At 45.6% G+C, this 24,058-nt stretch overlaps 3 protein-coding genes and 1 non-coding gene across 14 annotated transcripts in view; 2 read left to right on the top strand and 2 right to left on the bottom strand.

Moving 5' to 3' along the window:
• The first annotated feature begins 2,954 nt into the window (after nucleotides 1–2,954).
• Nucleotides 2,955–13,884, top strand: ZNF79 (zinc finger protein 79). 7 transcript variants are annotated; one of them, XM_016163715.2, is made up of 6 exons: nucleotides 2,955–3,247; nucleotides 6,437–6,484; nucleotides 6,735–6,823; nucleotides 8,323–8,449; nucleotides 8,987–9,082; nucleotides 12,324–13,884. In XM_016163715.2, the coding sequence occupies exons 3-6, from the start codon at nucleotides 6,791–6,793 to the stop codon at nucleotides 13,493–13,495; spliced, it is 1,428 nt and encodes a 475-aa protein (XP_016019201.2). In that variant the 5' UTR covers nucleotides 2,955–3,247; nucleotides 6,437–6,484; nucleotides 6,735–6,790; the 3' UTR covers nucleotides 13,496–13,884. The 7 variants fall into 7 exon arrangements, with proteins under 7 accessions (XP_016019201.2, XP_016019200.2, XP_016019202.2 ...); XM_016163714.2 differs by having other exon boundaries at nucleotides 2,955–3,271; XM_016163716.2 differs by having other exon boundaries at nucleotides 3,107–3,271; nucleotides 6,399–6,484.
• Nucleotides 13,885–15,530: 1,646 nt separating this feature from the next.
• RPL12 (ribosomal protein L12) lies at nucleotides 15,531–19,148 on the bottom strand. Its single transcript, XM_016163718.2, has 7 exons — nucleotides 18,991–19,148; nucleotides 18,334–18,407; nucleotides 17,291–17,389; nucleotides 16,875–16,956; nucleotides 16,240–16,326; nucleotides 15,752–15,864; nucleotides 15,531–15,585 (listed from the first exon to the last, which is right to left on the bottom strand). The coding sequence occupies exons 1-7, from the start codon at nucleotides 19,025–19,027 to the stop codon at nucleotides 15,580–15,582; spliced, it is 498 nt and encodes a 165-aa protein (XP_016019204.1). The 5' UTR covers nucleotides 19,028–19,148; the 3' UTR covers nucleotides 15,531–15,579.
• LOC118601146 lies at nucleotides 16,405–16,534 on the bottom strand. Its single transcript, XR_004950233.1, has one exon. It is a non-coding gene; the product is annotated as a small nucleolar RNA SNORA65 (small nucleolar RNA).
• A 31-nt stretch (nucleotides 19,149–19,179) lies between the features above and the next one.
• The window catches only part of LRSAM1 (leucine rich repeat and sterile alpha motif containing 1), a 35,733-nt gene continuing 30,854 nt past the window's right edge, over nucleotides 19,180–24,058 (top strand). For 3 of the 5 annotated variants that reach the window (XM_036238582.1, XM_016163709.2, XM_016163707.2), the window contains exons 1-6: nucleotides 19,180–19,272; nucleotides 19,664–19,819; nucleotides 21,373–21,476; nucleotides 21,936–21,992; nucleotides 22,548–22,592; nucleotides 23,773–23,850. Coding sequence is in view for 4 of the 5 variants with exons in the window: in XM_016163709.2 (XP_016019195.2) it covers nucleotides 21,405–21,476; nucleotides 21,936–21,992; nucleotides 22,548–22,592; nucleotides 23,773–23,850 (252 nt within the window). In the remaining variant the exon portion in view is untranslated. Of the gene's footprint in view, nucleotides 19,273–19,585; nucleotides 21,477–21,935; nucleotides 21,993–22,547; nucleotides 22,593–23,772; nucleotides 23,851–24,058 lie in introns of all 5 variants that reach the window. The other 2 variants (XM_036238581.1, XM_036238580.1) reach the window with 2 other exon arrangements.

Genomic DNA, 24,058 nt, shown 5'->3' with positions numbered 1-24,058 from the left:
GGGTCAGAGGAGCTGTGCACTATCATAGCGATTTCTCTGTCCCGTTATACTGCGCCCCAGAGGAAATACACTGGCCGTGTCCAGGGGGCCTACTCCCCACCGCCTCAGAGTGTCTTCTCAGTGGGTCGGCACCCAAGACCAGGGAGCAGGACCAGACAGGTTCGGGCACACGTCAGCTGTCTAGGACTGGGACAGCCTTGGTGCCTGTGCTACTCACGTTCACATTTAACTCCATGTGACAGGCCACCCACTCTTAGCTACCTCTGAGAAGATTGGACTAGATAACTTCTTGACACAGAGCTTCAAGCAGGCCATGCCCAGCCTCCGTGAATGGGGGCTGGCAAAGGACCAGAGGGAAGAAGGCAGGAGGCTGGGTCACCGGCACCTCCGGCTGCAAAGGAGATGGTTAAACCTGTGGGCACAGAAAACACCACCGTGGCTTCGATCCCACCTTGGCCTTTCCTCTAATCCAGGGGCCAAGAGCCATGGCAGCGTGGTGGGTAAGAGCCCGTGGACTTGCTTGTATTTCTCTGGTTGTACTACTTGGTCGTACAAATTCCGGCTGTGACCTGAGCAAGTCACTTAACTGCTCTAAGCCTCAGTTTATTCATCTGTAAATGGGCACAATGATGCTCTCTCCCTCATAGGATTGTCGTGAGGTCGAAAGAGGATTATGTAAAGCACTTAGAACTGAGGCTGTCACAGGATAAGCGTTAGGCTGCTGTTCGCCGGCGGTGAAGCTGTGGAGGGGAGCTCCAGGCAAGGCTGGTGCCACGTAAAGGGACATTTGGAATCTTTACACATTTTTATTTTAATAGTCTACTTTCTACCCTGCTCCTACCCATATCACCTTCCAATTGCTACTAGCACCCACTTATAGGTGCCAAGGACTGGACACACATGCTCTTCAGAGGTCCCCTTATACTCCTTTGGAGCCTTCCTATCAGAGCACAAGTTGCTTCAGGGACAAGAGCCGGCCCCAGCCGACAGTCCTGTATCTACCCCAGAAGCCCAGCCTAGGACCATAGGGGCAGGATAGAACATCCCCAGAAGGCAGGTACAACAGAAGTTGTGCTGTACCCAGCCCACAAAAGACTGGTCTTTATACTGGATAACTGGGTAGACGACTGCACTGCTCACCAATACCCACCCCATCTCCCAGCCGGCACCCTGAGAACAACTTCCAGGAGAATCCTGGCTTCTGCTAACCTGAAGCAAAAACTGCCTTGGCGCCGCTCAGTGGCCACAGGCGGAGTTGCATCAGCTGACCCTTGAAGCACTCTGCTAATTCCCAGTGGCCATGGTTGAGATCGTAATGCTAAGGCAGGAAGCCCTCTGCTACTGCCTAGTGGCCAGTATGGGGTTAGCACCTGTTGGGCCTGAGGCTGCCGGCAAGACCGCACGGGAAGGAGCCACAAGTCAAGGAATTCAGGCAGCCTCTGGAAGCTGGAAAAGGTCACCTGGAGCCTTTACAGACTTTGTAACCCTACCAACGCCTCGATTTTAACCTAACGAGACCCACCTCAGACTTCTGACCTCCAAAGTTGTAAGTCCAAAATTGCAGCAGCCCAAAGTAGAGAAGGGCTCATCTTAAAGGGATCTATGGATGTGGCTTGCTTAATGCAGTAAATTACAGTAAGATCTGTCAAATGAAAAATATATCAACTAGGCATTTCACCACCAAAAGGACTTATTCAGGAAAAAGAAAGAGTTGCAACCCAGAGCATGCAAACATGGAAAGCCACGTGCACACTCGGGCCTGTGCACCAAGACAGAGGGGTATTTATAAAAAGGAAAAGGAAGTTAATGGAAGGGCAAGTTAGAACCATAGAGCTTTATTAAAACTTTTAAGAGTTCTTCCTGTATGGTTCCTGTGATTACGCAGAGCCCAAGAACTTCCATTAAGCCCTAGCTCTTCCCATAGACCCTCCCAACTGATTATGTTTGCCTAAATTTCTAGATCATCATTATCAGATTCATGGAGGACCCACAAAGTTAAGAGAATTATGTTGGCAAAAACGCAACCATATATAACCAAAAGGGATAGAGAGTACAAAATGAAGAAGCCTTAGGATCCCCAAAACTCATTTCTGCTTCCCAGGTAACTCATTCCATCTTCTTAACTTCAAAATGCCTCTAAAACTGAGTAAGTCATCAGAAAATTTCTTAGGTAGTGAAGAATTTCAACAGGCTTGAAGAGAAATTTCATCAATGATCTAAGGGAGCCCACTAAAGTATCCCCTGGCACAGACTCCACAGGACAGAATATTCAGGAATCTCCTCTCACAACAGTGCTGATCAAATATGATTTAAGTGTGTTTCTGCCCATGAAATTACTGAAGTTCCCTCCCGCTGATAAGATTTTATACTTCCAGACCACCAGCTTGTGGCTACCCTGTTCACACTCAGGGGTCCTCGTTTTCTTTACTCTTTCTAAATTTGGTAGGGCTCAAGAGAACCTTGAAGGTAACTGGGTTAGGCCTGACCTGAAGTTACAGGAAAGCGAGAATCCCGACCAGCCGCGGTTCTGAAAAATGTGGACCACCGAAAAAAAATCAAGGGCCCAGCCCTAGTGCGGATCTTGCGGAGCTGCGCCTGCGCTAAAACTACCATTCCCAGGATCCTTCGGGCGCAAGTAGCTTTCCGTCTGAGGGCGCAGTCTTAGGATTCCAGTAGATCTGAAAAGTATGGGCAACAAAACATGATGGGAAACAGATCCTCGGAGCAAGAACTGGCGGAAGCCTCTCTGGGGAGCATGACAGCGCGCCGGCCACAAAACAGGCACCTAGAGAGAAAAAACTGTTTGGCCGGGAAGAGAGCCCAGGGACTTCTGGAGAATGGAGTCCTGCGGAGGAGGCATGTGCGCATGGCCGGAAGTGACGTGTCCCGGCGCGCCCCCTTTGGCGCGAGAGCAGGACCTAGCGTTTGGCAGTACCTGCGATCGCAGTTTAATCTCGCGCCGGTAGCCGGCACCTGTCTTTTCCCGCCCCGTTTTGCTTGAAACCCAGTCGTTGGTTGTGCCTCGGGCTCCCTAGCCCAGACCTGACTGTGGCTGGGGAGACAGTGAAAGATCCGCTGGACAGGCCCCATCAGGGCGCCCAGGGCCCAGCACCGCAGGCTCTGACCCAGCCTCGGAGAGGAGAGGCTAGAAGAGTCCAGCGGTTTGGAGCAGGTCTGCAGAGCGGAGCTGGGGCTACAGTGAAGCGACGCGGACACCTAGAGACCTGCTGGGAGGCGGTGGCGCGTGGTGAGACCCAAATGCTAGGGGAAGGTGAGAGGTGTGGAGGGAACAGTTTGTTCCAGCTTGCTCACTAATACTGCTGTGTGACCCAGACCAGAACTCTGCGTTTACCCTTTCCACTTGGGAACGATCCTTTGAATAAAGAATTTTGGGGTCAAAAATGTTTGAGGCGCTCAGAACTGGATAACCTGAGTATCCAACCCTTTTACCAATAGCATCTTTCAGAGAAATGGGAAGGCAAATGGGACGTACTCAGGATCTCCTCTATTGCTTCTGATCTTTCAGCTCTCAAAGCAACCAAGGATGCTCTGAACAGGAGCCTATTGGCTCCTTCCGCGACTGAGGGCGGGTCGAACCCAGTCGGATTGTGAAGTTGTGTTTAGGAGACGTTTAAATTGTGGGGTACTTGCCGGGTCTCTTAATATGTTTCTTCATGGAGGGAAGGGTAAAATAACATTAAGTACCTCGTTTATCTCTAGGAACTGTAAACATCAAACAAAACATTTTGAAAGCATCTTGAATGCCTTACAGAACAAATGCTCATTTAATCTAAATCGCTGAGGCCTGTGTCATCCTCCCTTAAATCAAGGGGTCCCTTCAAAGTCAGATTTGACAACCAGCATTTCATGTTGTCTTCCCCAGAGACCTGAGACGCAAGCAGGTTTTATCCTCCATACTGCTACAAAGGAAAGAGAGTGGAGTTAGGGACAGCTCAGTAACATATGGTCTGTAACAAGACCAGTATCCAGACCTATTACTTCTGTTTCTGAGCTATTTCTGATGACTGTACCACCTCTATTTTTTTAATTGAGGTATAATTCACATGCTGTAATCATTTTTTAAATTTATTGGGGTGCCATTGGTTGATAAAATTTTTTCAAGTGTACAATATTGTGTTGTTGACTACTCAAAGTCAAATCACCATATATTTGAATAATCACTTTTAAAGTATAAAATTCAGTGAGTTTTAGTATATTTGTAAAGTCATACAACTATCACTGTTCCTTAATTCTACATTTTCTTCATCCCAAAAAGAAACCCATACCCATTAACCACTCCCTATTCCCCCTTCCCCCTAGTCCCTGGCAGCCACTAATCTTTCTGTCTCTATGGATTTGCCTATTCTGGACTTTTCACAAAAATAGAATCATACAACGTATATCCAACTTCATTCAATTAGCATAGTTTCAAGGTTCATCTGTGTTGTAACATGAATGTACCTGGTACCTCTTTACGGCTGAGTAATATTCCATTATATGGATGTACCACATTTTGTTTATCTCTTCAGTTGATGGACATTTGGGTGGTTACCAGTTTTGGTTGTTATGAATAATGCTGTGAACATGGGTGCACAAGTTTTTGTGTGGATGTTTTCATTTCTCTTGGGTCTATACCTAGGAGAGGAGTTGCTGTCAAATGGTTGACTTTTTTTTTTAGGAAGTGCCAAATGTTTCCACAATGGCTGCACCATTTTACATTCCCAGTAGTAATGAATGTTCAATTTTCTCTACATCATCAGCACTTGTTTTCCATCTTGTTTTCGCCATCTAGTGTGTGTGTGAAGTGATACCTCATTATCATTTGATATGCATTTCTCCAATGATTTATGATGTTGAGCATCTTTTCATGAACTTCTTGTCTATTTGCATATCTTGCTTGGAGAAATAGCTATTAAGATGCTTTGCCCATTTTGAAAGTGGGTTGTCTTTTTATTGAATTGTAATATATTATTTATATATTCTGATTACTGGGCCCTTAGAAGATAAATGATTTGCAGAAATTTTTTTTCAATTCTGTGGTTATATTTTCACTTTCTTGTATCCTTTGAAGCAGTTTTTAATTTTGATGAAATTCAATTTATTTTTTTTCGTTGCTTGTGCTTTTGGTGCCATAGCTAAGAAACTATTACCAATTAGATGTCATAAAGATTCATATTTATATTTTCTTCTAGGAGTTTTAGCTTTTACATTAGGTCTTTGATCCATTTTGAGTTAATTTTTATTAGTGGTGCAAGGTAGAGTCTAACAATAACTTATTTATGTGGATGTCCAGTTGTCCCACTATTTTTTGAAAAGGCTATTCCCTCATTTTATTTCTTGGCACTCTTGTTGAAAATTCAGTTGTCCATAAATGTTTATTTTCATTTCTCTTCCACTGATCTATGTCTATCCTTATACTAGTATCACACTATTTTAATTAGTTTTATAGAAAGTTTTGATATTGTGAATGAGTCCTTCAATTCCTTCTTTTTCCAGATTGTTGGACTATAAAACATCAAATAAATTCTGGATCCCTTGCATTTCCGTATCAATTTCAAAATCAGTTTATCAATTTCTGTTAAAGAGCTGTCTGGGGTTAAGGATTGCATTGACTCAATGTTTGGTAGTTTTTAATGTCTTGCATTTTATTTTTTCCCTAGGTATTTTATTCTTTAATGCTCTTGTAAATGGATTTTTTAATGCACTTTTCACTTGGTCATTGCTAGTATATAGAAATACATCTAGAGAAATGTCTATTCATATCTTTTGCCCTGTCTCCTTATTGTCTTCATATTGTATCCTGTGACCTTGTTTATCTGTGATAGTTTTTTTGTGGATTCCTTAAGATTTTCTATATACAAAATCATATCACAAAGAGTTTTAGTTCTTCCTTTCCAATCTGGATGCCTTTTTTTCTTTTGTCTTGCCTAATTGTCCTGGCTAGACCTTCCGGTGCAATAGTGAATAGGAGTGGCAGGAGGAGACATTGTTTCAGACCTTAGGACAGCATCAGGCTTTCGCCATCAAGTGTGATGTTAGCTCTAGGATTTTCACAGATGTCCTTTCTCAGGTGAAGGCAGTTCCCTTCGGTTCTTAGTTTACGGAATGTATTTGACCATGAAAGTGTCAGATTTTGTAAAATGGCCTTTTTGGTGTTTGAGATGACCATGTGGAATTTTTTCCTTTGTATTAATATGGTGTCTTATGTAGATCATAAGTTGAACAAACCTGTATTCCTGGGATGAATTCCACTTAGTCATGACCCCTTCTTTTAATGAGGCAAATGTCTTAAATTCACAGAGCCACTTTATCCAAATAGGTAATATTTGTAAACTGTCTACTTACATGCTAGGCATTGTGCCAATAGCTTTATTTGCATTTTCCTTTAATCTTCACAGCAACAACTTTACAAGGGATTATTATCCCCATTTTACAGATGAGAAAAATGAAGACTTAGAGAGGTTATGTGATTTGCACACTGCAGGTAAGTGGTGGATTTGGGATACTTGAGGGTGTGTTACATTCTAAAACCTCCCTGTCTGACTGAATTGATGGGATTTCTAAGGCAGGAAAAATGGGAAAATTTACATCCTAATGCGGGTCTGCAAATTCAGCCGCAGTGCCCTGGAACCTACAATGACTTTTGAACCCCATCTTCAGAGTGAGAATGTGAGACCTTCCAGTTTGGCGAACTGTAAACTTTTATGCCTCATTCTGTCTTTCTCTTTCTCCAGAACCACCTTCTCTGCACACTACCCTTGCCCAAGAGGAAAGTGCAGGAGAGGAAGGAATGGTGGCTGGTCTCCTTCCAGCTGGGCCCCATGTGAGTTGAAAATTTACTCTGAGAGGCAGCCTCTTATTAAGGGTTTTTTTTCCCCCCCCTTAATTACAAAAGGAATTCATATTCATTGTAGAAAACCTGAAAAAATACAGAAAGCATGCACCCCCCAAAAAATCACTCTTAATCTCGATAACACTTAAAATTGATTTATGTTCAGTCATATTTCCCCCAAAATGGGTTTGTCCTGCTTTATAACCTTTTCCACTTTGTAGAACTTGATTAAAATTTCCCCCATTTCATTTAGCATGTTCTACAGAACTTCTAAGATATTCCGTTGTATAATCCTGCGAGTAGGAGCTGTCTTCTTCCCCCGCCCACTTTTTTGACTAGAGATTGGTGTTTTCATTTTTAGAAAGTCTACTCTTCAATTCCTTCATCAGTTCTATTCTTTATTGACAACTTATTAGGTTTTTTTCGTTTCTGCTTTCCTTAGATTTAAAATTTATTTTTTGAATCACTTGAATCTCTAATTTTTTCACTTTCATATTGAAAGGTTTTGGCTCTGGGTCTTATTTTTGGATATTCCAAAATTGTGCCTTTGGTTTCTTTGCCCATTTGGCTGATCTGTGCTCCCTGGTGAGTCTGTGTCTCCTGTCAACACAAAACACCCAGGTGTAGTGTGACTGCAGGGTGTAATTTGACAGCACCATTAGCTCAACCTTATTAAATTGCTCAGTTCTTCCATACCTTTATTTTGTATTACCTATCAACTGAATTAACATCTCTCATTGCTGTATTTTGAACTTCTCCTTGAACTTCCTACAGATTTTCCTTTATGAATTATGTTTGTTATTTGGTTTATGACAGATCAGACATTCTTGCCTCTGCTCCTGGTGCCTCCCCTGCCTTGAACAGCCTTCTCTTGCCCCTTCTGAGGAACTTCCTCCTAAAAGGCCAGCTCAGTGATTTGTTTTCTGTGGTCTTCTTACCTGATTATCCTCCTGCCTGCCCTCCACCCAGGATTCCTCTTCTATTATCCTATAAACTGGTCTGTCCATCTGACACATTGTTACAGGTAGTGCCTGGCTTCCCTGCTGGTACTGTGTGATGTCTGAGTTCACGGGGATACTTATTAAATGTTCTTAAACATTCAGTTTTCATATTTCTTTGCTAATTTGCACCTGATTCCTCATTTCATACACTCACACATTCTAGTTTTGGTTTTTCTATATTGGCTCTTAATTCCTAAGCAGCTGTTAGTTTTCTGCCCACGTTCACGTATATACATGTTTTCTATTTATTCGTATGTAAGTCTACCAGAATTACAAATGTGACTATTTTATTTACTTTTCTGTATCAATACCCAATATAGTGTTAAGCACATAATAAGTGTTTTTTCTGAACTACTCAGAGCCCTGAATTTTTTCAGACCCTTTCTAGGCCTCCTAGCCATTTCACCCAGAGCCACCACCAGCCTCCTGCCCCCTTCTCCACCTCATTTCCTAAGGTCACTGGGAAAGATGACATGTTTGTTGTTTCAGGGATCCATGCCCTTCAGCAATGTGACTGTGGCTTTCACCCACGAACAGTGGAGGCACTCGGTCCCTGCTCCAAGGGACAAGTTCAAGGAAGGAATCCCAGACAAGTCCAGGAACCTGGTCCTTTTGGGTAAGGAAACCATTTAAAATATAGAATCTGCTCACCTCTGAAAACCTGTAGCACTTCCCAGTGTTGAGTGATCCCAAATTGTTCTGACACCCCAGAGGGATGTTTGTTCCTTCTGCTTCCCCAGGGAAAGGTCTTGGCCTTCTTGGTGGAAAGATTCATTTTGCTTCCCCCTGAGGCTGCACCTCACCATTTTCTTATTTCCCAGGAGGGCTGGGGTAACCTTCACGCCAGTTCTCTCCATATCCAATTAAGTTCCCATCTTCCTAAATAGCTTCCTTTATGGACTTCTGGTTTGACCCCTTCCTGAAGCTGTTTCTTTAGCTTCTTCCAGAAATGCTTTACCAAGACACTGGCACCTTGTCTGTCTTATTTACTGCTGTATCCCCTAGTGCCTGGCACCAACTAAGTGCTCAATAAATATTTGTTGAATGAATGAAATTAATGACCTAACTGGCCTCTTTCCACTCCCCTGAGTTCTGGGTAGCTATTTATACTTAGGACAAATCTCTAAAGCCTGTTTGTCCCCCACTTGAATAGGACTTCCAGTTTCCCAACCTGGCATGAACTCCCAGTTGGAACAAAGGGAAGGCCCATGGATATTGGAGGGAAATGGCCTAAGAACTACCTGTCCAGGTATGTTAGCAAGCACTAAACCAGTGAGAGTCTGGGAGGCAAAAGCCCTCTGAAACACATTAGTGTGTTTAATAAGGAAACAGTGACCAGGGGTCCGGTACCAAGGTAAGAATGGGAATATAGAGAGGGTAGGGAGCTATATTTTAGATCAGGTGAATAGTAAAGACCACTTTGAGGTGACACTGGAGTTGAGATCTGAAGGAAGAGAGTGAGCAAGCCATGTGAGTTGTTTGGGGGAGAAACATTCTGGGCCACAGCATGTGGTGAGGTGCTGAGCTGGATATGAATTTGCATCAGAAATAGCCAAAATGAGGAGACAGAGAAATATGTTCCAAATAAAACAGGATAAAAATCCCAGAAAAAGAACTAAATGAAACGGAGTTCAAAACACTGGTTATAAGGATGCTCGAAGCACTCAGGAAAAGAAGATGAATTCATTGAGAACTTGGATGAAAAGAAAATATAAAAACCAGTCAGAACTGAAGACTAACTGAAATCAATAAGACACTAGAGAGAATCAACAGATTTGTTGATGGAAAAGAGCCAGTGAGCTAGGAGTCAGTGGAAATCAACCAATCAGACCAACAGAAATAAAAATAAGGATTGTAAAAAACTGAAGTTTTAGGGACCTCCAAAACACCACCAAGCATACTAACATTAGAATCATAGGAAGCCCAAAAGAAGAGACAGAAAACCAATTTAAGAAAATAATGGCTGAAAACATCCCAATTTGGTAAAAGAGACACCCAATTTGGTAAAAGAGACATCCGAGTCCAGTAAGCAGAGTCCCAAACAAAATGAACCCAAACAGGTTCACACCAAGACACATAAGAAAATGCCAAAAGTTAGAGAATCTTAAAGCAGCTGGTTATGTACAAAGGATCCCCCATAAGACCATTGGCTGATTTCTCAGCAGAAAATTTTCAGGCCAGAAAGGAATGGCATGATTTGCAATTGAAGGACAGTTTCCTAGAAAAGCAAAAGCTAAACCAGCATTGGAAAAAAAAAAAAAAAAAAAAAAGTTAAAAGGACTTTCAGTGGAAAAGGCCAAAACTAAAAATAAGAAAATATAGGTGGTAACATCAGCATCATGGCAGTTTTGAGAAGACTGCTTTGAATCACCCCTTAATTTACATGTCAGACAACTGTAATCCAAAAATTTCCTCTGTTCAACACGTTCCTGAGAGGTCCACGCATCAGTACATTCGAAGATGGGCATACTGGAATGCATAGGGGAGATTAGATGGGGAAAGAGAAGGACGGTGTCCACAAATGCCCTTTGGTGACTTCCACAGCCCTACCTAACACAGTAATAACAGGATTTGGGGTGTGCCCCCCACACTACGGCCCAGCAGAGTTATTTCTCAGAGGTGCAAGTAGCACAGGTAAGAAAAACAAACTTGCACTATATCACCATCTACTAAAAAAAAAACCTCTGTCATCCTGCCGAACTGTCAAGATCAAACAGTATCTAAACAAAAGTCCACTACCGAAAATGCACAGGCAGGAACAATCCACTAAGAACTATGAACAACCAAGGTAACATGGTAACTTTCAAGAAGTGTCCAGAAACCAATCTCAAATCATGGAAGACTCTGATTTTCAAGATTTGTCATGAAAAAACTCAATGAGATACCAGAAAACTCAAGGCAGGCAGTTCAGTGAGCTCAGGAATAAAATTAATGAACAAAAGGAGTACTTCACTGAAGAGACTGAAACTATAAAAAGGACCAAAATGGGAGACTGAAGAACTCAATAAATGAAATGAGGAATGCATCTGAGATCACTGGAAATAGCAAACCAGATAAAAAACAGAATTAGCAATCCCGAAGATAGAAATCTAGAAATGACTCAGATTGAAGGGAGAACTAAAAGCTTTTAAAAATTAAAGAACTCTCTATAAGAACTATCTGACTTCATTAGAGAGAACATAATAACGGGTACCTCAGAAGAGGGAGAAGGAAATAGCCTATTCAGATAATTGATGAGAACTTCCTAAACCTAGGAAAGGAAGTAGACTGTCGAGCATGAGAAGCTAACAAAATGTAATTATCTCAATGCAAAAAGACCTCCAAGACACCTATTAAAACTCAAAAGTTTAACTCTTTTCCCATTTAGGAAAAAAAAGTGCAGCTCACTGCCAGCATCACTTTAACATCACACATAGGAATGCTGTTTTCTAGGATTTGAAATTTACAGTGACTGAGAATATATTTTATAAATGGAAATACCACTACTAAAAACGAAATGCTATAAATACAAAGATGTCATTTGTTTCTAAAGTCTTGATATACTAGAACAATGGGAACATCATAATAAAAGCAAGATATTTCATGGCAGACTTTTGGGGTAAGATCAGGACTGGAACATGAGGCCGCTCAGGGTAAACACTGCGGCTGCAAGCGCCACTGGCAGGCAGTCTCGGGGCAAACGGGGCAGCCAGGGGAAAAGACAGTAACCCACGAAGGAAAATCCATCAGATTACTAAGTAGATTTCTCAGTAGTGACTGCGTAGAAGCCAGGAGAGCATGAAATGATACATTCAAAAGAAATCGCCAGACCATAACATCTGGTATAGTTGTCCATGGATAGATGAATGGGTAAAGATGTAGTACATATAGAATATTACTCAACTACAAAAACACTGGCCATTTGCAACAATATGGATGGAACTCAAGAGCATTGTTAAGTCTGACAGAGAAGACAAATACCATTTGATTTCACTTATAATATATAGAATGAACAAAATCAAACAAATTCATATAGAACTGATGAGGGGAGAGAGATGGACATCTTGATTTAAGTGACAAAATTCATGTTGCTGGCATTCTCAGCTCTTTTAAAGTGAATTATTTAAACCTCGTAAACAGATTGCCCAAAACCAAACAGAATGATTAAGACTAAGACAGCTTGAGGTAACTCAGTACTTGGCAAAAGCAGGAGATGAGTATCAAAAAAAAGAATATTGCATCTGAGGTGGAGGATTAGGGTAAATGTCATCCCTTTGTGTTTAGGAGAATGGACTAAAGGGTGCTAATATGTCTATCTGAAAACCCAAAGTCACCTCATCATTACACATGGTTTAGAACAGAAATAAGAGATCAGTAACGGTCTGAGTGAAAGGAATGTAGTAGTACACCTGTCTGCGTAAGAGCTCAGCCGAACTTCAGCCTTTTGTTTTATTTCAGTAGTATCTTTTCTTCCACCACAGGAATTTTTTAATTACCTAAATTTTTTTCAGACTGGAAGATTGTATCTCAGTCACCACCGGAGCAAGACATTTCTGAGGAATCATTCCAAGACACAAGTGTAGAGGTGTCCCCTGGGAAGTCAAATCGCAGGAACAATGACCTGGGGAAGAGCTGCAATCTGAGGCCAGTCCTTTCTCCTCAACAGAGAGTTCCTCCGGAAGCGAGGCCCCGTCAGCGTGAACCACAAACAAAGGGCTTCAGGAAGGGTTCGGACGTCATTAAATCTCACAGAGTGAAACCGTACATGTGCGATGAATGTGGCAAAGCCTTCAGTTACTGTTCCTCCCTGTCGCAGCACCAGAAGAGCCACACCGGGGAGAAGCCATACGAGTGCAGCGAGTGCGGGAAGGCCTTCAGCCAGAGCTCGTCGCTCATCCAGCACCAGAGGGTTCACACGGGAGAGAAACCTTACAAATGCAGCCAGTGTGGAAGAGCCTTCAGCCAGAACGCAAACCTCACAAAACACCAGAGAACTCATACTGGAGAGAAGCCCTACGAGTGTAGGGAGTGTGAGAAAGCCTTCAGCGACTGCTCGGCCCTCGTTCAGCATCAGCGCATCCACACCGGCGAGAAGCCCTACGCGTGCGGCGCGTGCGGGAAGGCCTTCCGGCACAGCGCCAACCTCACCAACCACCAGCGGACACACACGGGCGAGAAGCCCTACGCGTGCGGCGCGTGCGGGAAGGCCTTCAGCTACTGTGCGGCCTTTATCCAGCACCAGAGGATCCACACCGGAGAGAAGCCGTACAGATGCTCCGCGTGCGGGAAAGCCTTCAGCCAGAGCGCGAACCTCACCAACCACCAGAGGACGCACACGGGGGAGAAGCCGTACTCGTGCAGCGAGTGTGGGAAGGCCTTCAGCCAAAGTACCAACCTTATCATCCACCAAAAGACCCACACCGGAGAGAAGCCATACAAGTGCAATGAATGTGGCAAGTTTTTCAGTGAGAGCTCGGCCCTCATTCGACATCATATAATCCATACTGGGGAGAAACCCTATGAATGCAACGAGTGTGGAAAAGCCTTTAACCAGAGTTCATCTCTTAGTCAGCACCAGAGAATTCACACTGGCGTGAAACCCTACCAGTGCAGCCAGTGCGGAAAGGCCTTCAGATGTAGTTCAGCTTTCATTAGACACCAGCGACTCCATGCTGGAGAGTGATTGGGAACATGGCCAATGTGGATAGGGACCTGACAGGTAAATGCAGGTAACTTAAAAGCACCTGGGGACATCCGACTTTTAGTCTGCAGCCCAGAGCCACATGCACCTTTAATAAAGTCAGTTTGACATACTGCATGTGGAAGGGCTCAGGAGCTCTTAACCCTTTTCCATTTAAAAAAGCATAGCTTGCTGCCAGCATCGTTAACATCGCTTGTGGGAATGCTGCATTTTCTAGGATTTGACATTTTTAGCAATCAAGAATCATCGTATTTTGTAAATGGAAACACTATTACCAAAAACACAATGCTGTAAAATGTCATTTGTTTCCAAACATTATCGGCATACTACAGTGATGCAATAATAATAAAAGTGAGATATTCTGTGGCAAACTTTGGGGATAAGGTTAGGACCGTAATGGTGAGTTTTTGGGGTAAATGCTGCAGCCACAAGCGCCGCTGGTGAGTATTCATCCTCGGGGCAAATGGGAAATGGGTTAACATCTTCCAGAAGCTTAAATAACTCCATGAATGAGGGATACTGCAAAAGAAACAAGTACATTGGCCAGGAAAGAGCATTTCTTTTAATGGGGCTACTAAGGTATCTGATCCATTTAGAGGCATAAATCCAAGTGAGAGAGGGATTCTGGGGCCAGCCATTAAATGTGCTCTTTGGAAGCTGGGAAGGGATTCACTCCCTAATGCTAAAGACATTAAAATCTGGGAAAGGCTGCAAGTCAGGGAACACTGCAGTGCTCAATGTCATAAACCGTCCCGGTGCTCATTACTGCTACGGAAGTCTCAGGACAATGAAGTTGAGGCTATCAGGAGGAAGGTACTGAAACCTCTCCATGAGGCACATCCCTTCCTGTGAGACCCTAACAGGGAGGGACAACTTAATGATAGCCACGTGACCCTGGCTCAGACGCAGGTGGGTCATCTTCACATCCTTCCCCTCTGGAGAAGTTGTTTCCTTTGATCAGTATTTTACCCTTGGCCTGCTTCCTTTCTCCTTGGCACTGACCTGGGTTCTGCCCTTAATATTAATAACCCGTCTCACATCCCAGTGGTGTGATCGCATCCCAGCACACGTAAAACTCCAGTGCGCTCCCCTGGCACTGGATTAAGAGCCTGATTTCAGACACAGACTTCCCATTAACTAGGGCTTTACTATAAGGGAGCCTTGTGTCAACCATCCTCACCCAAGGCCTCTAGCTTTGATTGTTTGGGTGACCTGGTACCATGTCCTGGGATTCTCACTCTACCCCTTCATTCACCCCAATTCTCAGGTCATCCTTTCCACTAAAGGGCCTGGTGACAAAAAGGAGAAAATGAAGTTCTCGAGTTAATCATCCCCAGCTCCCTTTAGGGTAGTGACCACAACCGTCTTCCAGGTGGTGCCTCGAGCTACTCAGGTATAGTTTGTCCCAGTGCCCAGGTGTCTGTTCACTTAAGTGAAAGTGATAAGCTCTTAAGGTGATTCAGAAGGAATGGAACTAAGGGAAAATGAGGAAGACTTGAGAAAGACGGAAAACATACATTGGAAGATAGTCTGTTACTGTTTTAAAGCAAACAAATTCAGAGAATGGCAGGACAAGAGCTGCAGCTAACTTTAGACGTGAACTCTACCCCCATTTCATACAACCTCAGGACCATCAGGGAGTCATGATAAGGTCAGGTTTCTTTGTTGTCCCATCAGTGACTCTGACCCCAGCTATACATTGAAATAGATACTGCAATCTTGAATTATGGGCCCTGGGCCCCAACCCTCCAACGATGAACTTGGTCTGAAATGAAGAGCTTCATCCCCATTTACTTATGCTGAATTACAAATTTTCCTTCTGGCCAAGATTTCTTAGTGCCATGAATATCTCTACAAAAAAGCAGTGAGACTTGCTTTCTAGATATCTTTCTGGAGCTAGTCCCACACAGGACACGTATTGCTACTTCCATAGGTTCTGCTACCTTGGCCCCACTAACCACCATCTGACCACAGGGAGCTAGCTCCCCCAGGGAAGAGACCACATCAAAAAGCCCGGTGATTATCGAATAAATGATCTTTAATTGAATTATTTTCCTTTGTAGTTCTTAACTCTGTGGGAAAGAAAAAAAATATCCTATCAGTGATGGGACAAAAAAAAACCTCAACCCCCATTACTGCCCATTTCTAGAACTTTCCAGCTCATCTGCATGAATACATTAGCTCCTCTCCAGCTTTCACCCAGATTTAAGCACATGAAACTGATGCAGCAGGACTTACAGCTGGGCATTCCACTGCGCCACTGTTGATGTCATCTATGATGTCATGAGGGTGGCGGCCATCAACATTGCAGCCCACAGACTGGGCAGTCCCCAAGATCTCTTTAATGGTTCCTATAATTAAGAAAAAGTGGCATCAGATGAGGCTGTCAGCCCCTCACAATCCTCAGATACCATTAGGGAAATACTATGGGTTTCACCAGCAGCCAAGGAGAGAAATAACTTAATTTATAAAACACTAGAATAACATCCCTGTTCCCTTATTCCAAAATTCGGAGCTCCACTTTGTTGTGTGAGCTCTAAATTTGGATTTCACAGGATCCTTGATACCCAGATTGAATGCACCCAGCCCAAAATCTTCCCCATGATCAAGCCATTCTTTCAAACCCAGAGGATGCTACACCCCACATTTTGAGTTTTACAGAATAACATCCCCTGTAAGAAGGGAAATGCTACCACTCGGTGAATAAGCCCGTGTCATGCTCTTACCAGAGAGTTCTCTAGCTAAAGATCGGTGCCTCATCTGTCGGGCAATGTTGACGATCTCATCAAAAGTGATGTTTCCACTGTGCTTAACTGCAAGAAAAAAACAGCTTAAGCTTTGTCACAAGCCAAGGCCAGAGTAGACCACATGTCCTCCCCTCAACCATTTCTAGATGTTCCCATGCTTTCGGCACAGAGTCATCCACATGAAGAACAACCCTGTTTCCTAAGCTGGGGTTTACTATCAGCTCACCACTGGATTGCACCAGCCAACACAGAACTGGTCAGGTGCAGTGGCGGGTGGCTAGGCTATGGCAAAACCAAGTCTACTAATCTTATGTTGAAGAGACTTAGAGAAAAGATAAGCTTAAGTTCCTGGGGTTAGTTAAGCTGTTCAGAGTGCCGTCCAGCTCAGCAATCTCTCCTAATGAGTGGTCGTCATTTTCAGTTGCTTCATCCCACCTATTTCCTTCCTGCATGGCAGTCGATAGTGCCTGGTTCTGTAACAGCTTAACATCAAGTCCCTGAGCCATCCCTAGGTCTGGTTATAGAAAACTTGCACCAGGTATCAAGCACTAACTGCATACAGACACCGCCACTCATAAACCCTCAGTTTACCAGAAAAAAAAAAAGCCACTCACTGTTTTTCTGCTTCTTTCTGTCCCTTGGTGGTTCTTTGAGGGCTTTGATGATCAAGGCAGAGGCAGAAGGTACTACCTCAATCTGCAGAAAAGAATCTCAATGTGAACAAGCCCTATGCCGCCCTCTTTATGACAATACTGCCACACAACTTGGTTCTTAGAGACCACACACAAGCTAAACACTAGATTTGCTTATACATTCTCAAATAATTTTCATTCTGAAAACATCCTTGTCTACGTGACAAAGTGATTGACCCAATGTCATACAAGTGAGAATATATGAGCCTTTATCTTTGACCATGGTTTCAAAACACCCCTCCCCAGGTAAAATTACTCTCACCACTGATGGCTGGCTGGTGCCCACGTCAGCAAAACCCTTCCACCTGGGAATCCCAAACCACCCTCGAACCACGTACCTGGGCCTGCCTGTTCTGAATGGTCAGTTTCACTGTGATCCTCAGACCCTTCCAATCACCGGTTGCCTTGGCGATGTCATCACCAACCTTTTTTGGTGACTATAGAAATGAAAGTATGTAATCACATTATGCCCAGTTTAACAACCTGAACACCTGCCTAGTCTACCTCACTTGGCAATACCCCAAATCCTCATCAAGCACAGAAAACTGAAGCACAGAACTATAGCTTATCCAATCAAGGCGTACCTATCACCACAGTATAAACTGGGGAAATGAGGCTGGGGTGAAGATTGTTCAGGACTGTAAGCTGCAAGCCCAGGGCCATAATGCAGCTAAGTCCCTTCCTTACCTACCTACCCTCTCATAAGGAAGGACCCATGTGGTTACAACTGAATCCCCTGGGGAGCTTTACAGATGGTTACCAGGTTCCTGTGTCAAACCTATCCAAGTCAATTTACTAGGGTGGGGTATGGGCATTTGCTACTTTAGAATTTCCTAGTGACCAAGAGTCTGAGCAAGTATGCCCAGTGAGTCCCTGCTAAGGGCCAGAGAAAATTATTAAGACACTGGTTATGCAAGACCAAGGTGGGAGAGTATTTGGGACAGACCACTGAGCAAGGAATAAAAGCTTAATGATATCGAGGGAAACTCAAGTTAAGTAAAATGGAGAAGCAGGCAAGAGGCTGGTCATAGGTAACGTCGATCTTATTAATCCTCCCAACAGCAATACGCCCATATCCCTGGACTAGGAAACTCAGGCCACTTGACTTCAAAACCCTGACACCTGACCTCTTCCAGCCCATCCCTCAGGTGCACTAACAGCGGTGGTTAAGAGACACTGGAGAAGTTACTCCTTCAAGGTACCGAGTTCGATTTTCATTTATAACCTTTCTTCAGAACCTAGTGCCAATTCAATAACTCAGGTCTAGTTGGGGGGAAAAGTATCCGCCAATACTAATGACATCTTCCATACGGTCGTGCTTACACAAACCACAGCATAACTGCTCTAACACAAGAAACACCCTCCCACGAGGAAGACTTACCAGACCCAGGGGCCCGATCTTGGGGGCCAGGGCAGACGTGGCACCGACTTCCCCACCCGTGCACCTCAGGTATACTGGGAGAAGTAAAACAATTAATGCCTCTGTGGGAGGGGTGGGGGGAGCCCTCCGAACCATACCGGTCTCTATGCATCGTTTCGGGGCTGGACACGCCACCTTTTCACTCTTTTCAAAACCGCTCCAAGACCCTCCGCGGAGAGCGGAGGCAGGCACCCCCCTCCCCGCCGCCATCGCCTTAAGCGTGGGCCGCTCAAAGCGCCACGTGGGACAGCGGCCTTCGGTACAGCTACGTCTGCCGAGGCCCACACCGAGCCGGCGAGGTCGCAGCCGAACCGCCAGCCAACTAAGTGGGCAAGGGCCCGGAGACAAACCTTACCCTAAAGCGTGCGGGCTGCAAAGCCGCCACAGGTCGTCCGGTCCTCCCTCCCCATTTACACGTGGGGAAGCTAAGGCTCAGAAAGAGTAAAAGACTTCACAGCACCCCAAACGTGGCACCGGAAGGGTCTCTAGCAGGCAGCAGCTTTTTAAAAAGCCCGACGTGGTGGGAAAAGCAACTGCGGAGAGGCCGCACCGGCTCTATGGGCTGCGGGGAGAAGGGATGCTCCATCCCGCAGCCCTGGCCACATCTAAAACACGCACCGACTTTGACTTCATTGGGGTCGAACTTGGGCGGCATTGTGGAGGTGGCTGGTGTCGGATGAACCCGGATTCGGGACGACCGAAGACAGTTGCACCGTAGCCTCCTCCGAGCCGACAGCCGAAAGACCGGAAGCCTCTTGGACCACGCCGGATATAGGCAGCGAAGCGCAGCTGTCGCGAGAATAGCCGGCTCCGCCCAGCCCCTCAGCGACGCCCTTGCCGCCATGTTGCTTGTGGGCAGGCGCCAGAGGCTGACGGGTGGAGAACCTGATGGACACCTCGGTGAGCTGTGGCCAGGGGGCTCAGAAGAGGGTTCAGGGAAGTTCGCCTCCGGGAGGCGGACAAAAGAGGGCTCCTCCCAAGATTTCGGGTCTCGCAGTTCCCCCTTCTCCCTTCTCGTGAGGGTCACCCCATGGTCACCCAGTCCCAGAACCCCGCCCCTCCGCTGAGAAGTCCGCACCCACATTCGGAGACCCCAGGGCCTCAGCGACCCCGGCACTTTTTTTTTTTTTTTTAACTCCCTCGTAATGTGCGCATTTTAATTATCGAAACAATTTTGTTCGGGTCCAAATTCATTCTAACTCTTAATTCTAAGATTCTGCAGTTCTTGGAGTCTCAGACTTCGTCATCATGGTCTGCGTGACTTTCTGAGATTCTGAGTTTCGGTCCCCAGCTCCTGCGTTTGAAGGAGACCAGGCTCCGCATTCGCCGGCGCTCGCGCCAGGTGGTCTGCGACCCGGCGTCCATGACCAAGCCCTACGAGTGATTGGCCTGCCTTCAGGTTCACGCGAGGGAACGAACGTCGGGGACCTGTCACCCATAAAGCCTGGTGGGGCACTCCCCACTCCAACCAGGGGAAGATGAGTGTGGTTCTCCCCATCTGGACTAGAAGCTGGGGGAGGGGATGGATATGGGGAGCAACCTGGGAGGAGCTGATCTGGGAGGGGATGAGGGGAGGAGGTGGAGAGGACTGGATTTCAGGGAGGGGGTGAGGGAAGGTTAGTCATTAGGGAGCAGAAGATTAGAGCTTGTCATCAGGCAAGGAGAGGGGAACGCTGATTTTAGATTATGCCCCATCCCTGCAGTCAGGTGGGGTGACAAGAGGAGCCTGAGCCAGCTCTGCAGTCTTGGCTGGCTCCCCAGACAGCCCACTGGCTGTGGGCTCAGACCTGTGATCTCTGCCCCTTCCCTTGAGGACTGGGTGTGTGTCTTCAACTGCATCTCCTCCCCAGCCCTCTTCTCCCTAGACTTTTAATCTGTAGCAGGCCCTGAATAAGTGTTAGTTAGGTGTATGGTGCTATGTGGCTAACATTTATTAAGCACTCATTCTGTACCAGGTACTGTATGTAGACTTTATGCACATGAAATCAATGGATCCTCATAGAATCAGGTAACAGTATAACTCACACTTTACAGATGAGAAAACTGAGGCTCAGAGCAGTAAACCAAGGTGCCATGGTTGGTGGGTAACAGATCTGGGATTCAAACCCCGTTATATTTCAAGGAATATAAACCCAGGGAAGCTATTAACCCTAAGCTTCCCTGGGTGATTGCTTCCTGGCCCATTGATGTCCATCGTCAAACGCTGACATTCACAAATACTGGGCAGGCAAGTGAGCACCTGGCTTCCGAGTCCACGACAGTGTACTTAGTGTGTACGAAGTTATTTGAGCACCAAAGAGTTAGGCAAATACGCAGGATCAGGATGCAAAAGAACAGAATTCCAGACTGGTTTTGCTACAATCCAGGCCGTGTAACCAGGTTACTGAACTCGATGATTGTCAGTTTCATCACTATAAAGAAGTCTGTGATGAGAATCAAATGGAATAATGACTGTGAGAGTGGTAAGGTGCTTGAAAATTGCTTTTGAATTTTTAGTTAAGAAATTTCTTTAGTTGTGATGTAGTTGAGCTCTCCAAGGTCATGGCAGGCTGATGTCATGCCATGTTTGATTTGTTGATACCACTCACAGTGTTTCAGAGACTAGGAGTGACTCATCGGGCCAGACTGTTAGAGTCCCCAAAGGAGGACCTGAAGAAACGTCTCTGGGTCAACACCTTATCTAACGCAAAGGCGAGAAGGGGGCCCAGAATGGGGCAAAGGTATGCCAAGGTCTCCAATTGGCCAGTGGCAAATGTGGGCCAGCACCCTGGTCACCTGGCTTGTCGTCGTGCTGCCTGTGTCAACAAAGAACAAGGAGTAGTGAGCACCTGCTGTACCTGGCTCAGGGCACAGGATGATGGTCCAGATGGACGCAGCCCTCAGGGAACTTACAGTCCAGCAGATCAGCTACATGTTCTGTGTTACCGCGCTACCTGTCCTGGCTGTCAGGGGAGAGCTGTGACAAATTCCCCAAGCCCTAACTTTTCTCCTATCCCCTAGTGCTGTGAAGATTGCTCCAGGAAAAAGGAAGGATGCCGCTCTTCTTCCGGAAGCGGAAACCCAGTGAGGAAGCTCGGAAACGCCTGGAGTACCAGATGTGTCTGGTGAGGGAAAATATGTTTCCTATGAGTCCGTTCCCACCTCTGCCTCGGCCCCGTGAAATAAGGCTCCGCACTTTCCCCCAAACAAGCTGTGCAGCCCCGCATCAGCCTTCCCCACCTCCCCCCAGAGGAAATCTCTGACTCAGAGCAGACTGATGAGGCTGCCTGTCAGTGCTCAGGAGTGCCCTATACTTTCCTCCATAGATTGATCACACCCTTTGTTCTTCCCTGCTGGCCCTCAAATCCCTTTAAACCCAGAATCTTTGGTCCCCACAGAATGGATTACTTGAACGCCTTCTGTGATCCCTTGTATATTCTTAATCCTATATTTCTTTGCCTGGTTTGTCCACTCTAAAAGGATGTTTTGTTTGAACACTTTAAAAAAAAAAAAACAACTTTTTTTTTCTGAAAGAAAACTAAAAAATGCACCTAAACTATCATAAAAATTCTTTTTATTCTTAGGCAAAAGAAGCTGGGGCAGATGACATTCTCGACATCTCTAAGTGTGAGCTCTCAGAGGTAAACTGGGTGGCGTCCTGGCTGTGAGTTTGGGCTCTCCTTTCTTCTTGAATCACATGTTCCTGGGGAAGACAGATGTGGACTGGGGCTTTAAAAAGTCCAGAAGTGCTGGTCAATAGCTGTCTTCTTAGATTTTGTTCTTGTCCAAAAGAATTGAGATGATCTTTGGCCTCAATGTAGTCTTCAAGAGTCAAGGAGCCTACTTAAGAAAATTACCCACAGATTCCTAAGGTCCTAGGAGAGCGTGGGTTTCTCTAGCCTCTGCAAAGCGCTGGAGACCTTTTTTCTGCCCCTGATAGAGTTGATGATGGGCATGGGGAGAGTAGGCTAGGACCGGGCAGGGCGCTCTCCTGCCAGCTGATTGGAAGGGAGCACTGCCCATACCGTGAGCAACATTCCTCACCCGCCTTTTCCCCGGGCTTAGTGCTGTTCTCTACATCAGCATTGTTATTGTTCGCCTCCTGTTCCATCTCTCCCTCACATGGGTGCTACTCAGAAAACAAATGAAAAACTGGCTGGTAGGGAGGTACTGACTCTTCTTTATTCTTATCCTAGATTCCATTTGGGGCTTTTGCAACATGCAAAGTTCTTCAGAAAAAGGTGAGACTGTGGGAGTGTTAGGAGCTCTCCTCTTGGTGTCCCCCTTCTCTCTTGATTCTCACCCTTGCAGCCTGCAGCCAGTCTCTTCACCGTTAGGAGAGCCGGCTTTGGCATGCAACAGCCCTGGGTCACATCCTGGCTTTGCCACGCAGGCCTTGGGCAATTTCCTTAAACGCTTACATTTCGATTTCTTCATCTATAAAGTAAAGGTATTCATAGCTTTATTCCGACAGAGGTATAGTAAGATGCAAATGAGTGACAGAGTGGTCACAGAGTATAATTAATTACTGCCATGTGAACACCGAGAAACCTAATTGTTATTAATAAGAAAACCTACACTCTATTCTGGCCACTCTAGGGAGGTTAAGAGTAGAATGAATGATCGTTAGGAAAGTCTTTGCAGCTTTGAATGCAGGTAGATTAAAATATTCTAAATGAATTATCTAGATCAGGAGGCTCCTGCCCCGGGGCCATGGACCAGTACCAGTCCGTGGCCTGTTAGGAACAGGGCACACAGCAGGAGGCGAGCAGTGAACAAGCCAGTGAAGCCTCATCTGTGTCTGCAGCCGCTCCCCAGCGCTGGCATCACCACCTCAGCTCCACCTCAGGTCGTCAGGCACTAGATTCTCATAGGAGCACCAGTGCCTGATGCCAAGAGGGTTGGGGACCACTGGTCTAGATGAAGGTAGATAAGAAGCGTTCCATGCCGATAGGGTAGTGAGCTCCTTGACACTAGAAGCATTCATCCAAGGGCCAGTGCTTAATAAAAGTGGCGACAGATGACATGGATCAAGCCCTGGACCGTGTGCCAGCTCTGGGCTAAGTCCTTTTTGTCCATCAGCTTGTGAATCATCATGGCAGCCCTCGAAGGCAGGCACATTATCTTCTGTTTTCCATGTGAAGACTGAAGCTGAGGAAGGTTAAGGTCAGGACAATTGCATGAGGATCTCTTCTCAGAACGGAAGATAGAATTAGCCCTCTGAAGTCCCTTTCACCCTTGAAATTCCAGGTCTTAAGGTCATCTGATTCCACCTCGGAGGTCCCATCCCCCATTGTGGTGTCTGGGAGAGCGGAGCGCACTGGGCAGGGCCCATGTGCATCCTGCACTGAGCTGGCTGCCTGTCGCCAGCCTTCCAACCTGCTGCTCTTCAACCTAATGCGGCAAATCTTTCCCACACAGGTGTTGATTGTCCACACGAACCACCTCACTTCCCTGCTTCCTAAATCCTGCAGCCTCCTGAGTCTCATAACCATCAAGGTACGAGGAGGGCCTTTCTTCCAGGTGTGAGGGGCTCTGCTTGGCTTTCCAGGTGTCCGGCTCCCTTTGTGTCTCCTCTGTTAAAGGGTGTGCCATGTGGGCCTAACGTAATAGTCCATGTAGGGTTTAATCAGCATGGTTTATTGGGCGCCTTCTATGTGCTGTGCGTGGGGTGGGCTTACAAAGAGAACCAACCACAGGCTCTGCC

This window comes from Rousettus aegyptiacus, unplaced genomic scaffold (assembly GCF_014176215.1).
Source record: "Rousettus aegyptiacus isolate mRouAeg1 unplaced genomic scaffold, mRouAeg1.p scaffold_m13_p_3, whole genome shotgun sequence".
NCBI classification, from domain to species: Eukaryota; Metazoa; Chordata; class Mammalia; order Chiroptera; family Pteropodidae; genus Rousettus; species Rousettus aegyptiacus.
This window is presented reverse-complemented; position numbering and strand designations above follow the sequence as displayed.

Coding starts and splice junctions, on each gene's coding strand:
- ZNF79 (XM_016163713.2), top strand. CDS start 6,705: ATGCCTCATTCTGTCTTTCTCTTTCTCCAGAACCACCTTCTCTGCACA. Junction 7,857..8,322: donor CATCTGACACATTGTTACAG/GTAGTGCCTGGC, acceptor TTGTTGTTTCAG/GGATCCATGCCCTTCAGCAA. Junction 8,450..8,986: donor CAGGAACCTGGTCCTTTTGG/GTAAGGAAACCA, acceptor CCACTTGAATAG/GACTTCCAGTTTCCCAACCT.
- RPL12 (XM_016163718.2), bottom strand. CDS start 19,027: ATGCCGCCCAAGTTCGACCCCAATGAAGTCAAAGTCG. Junction 17,390..18,333: donor AGATCGGGCCCCTGGGTCTG/GTAAGTCTTCCT, acceptor TCATTTCTATAG/TCACCAAAAAAGGTTGGTGA. Junction 15,865..16,239: donor TTTAGCTAGAGAACTCTCTG/GTAAGAGCATGA, acceptor TCTTAATTATAG/GAACCATTAAAGAGATCTTG.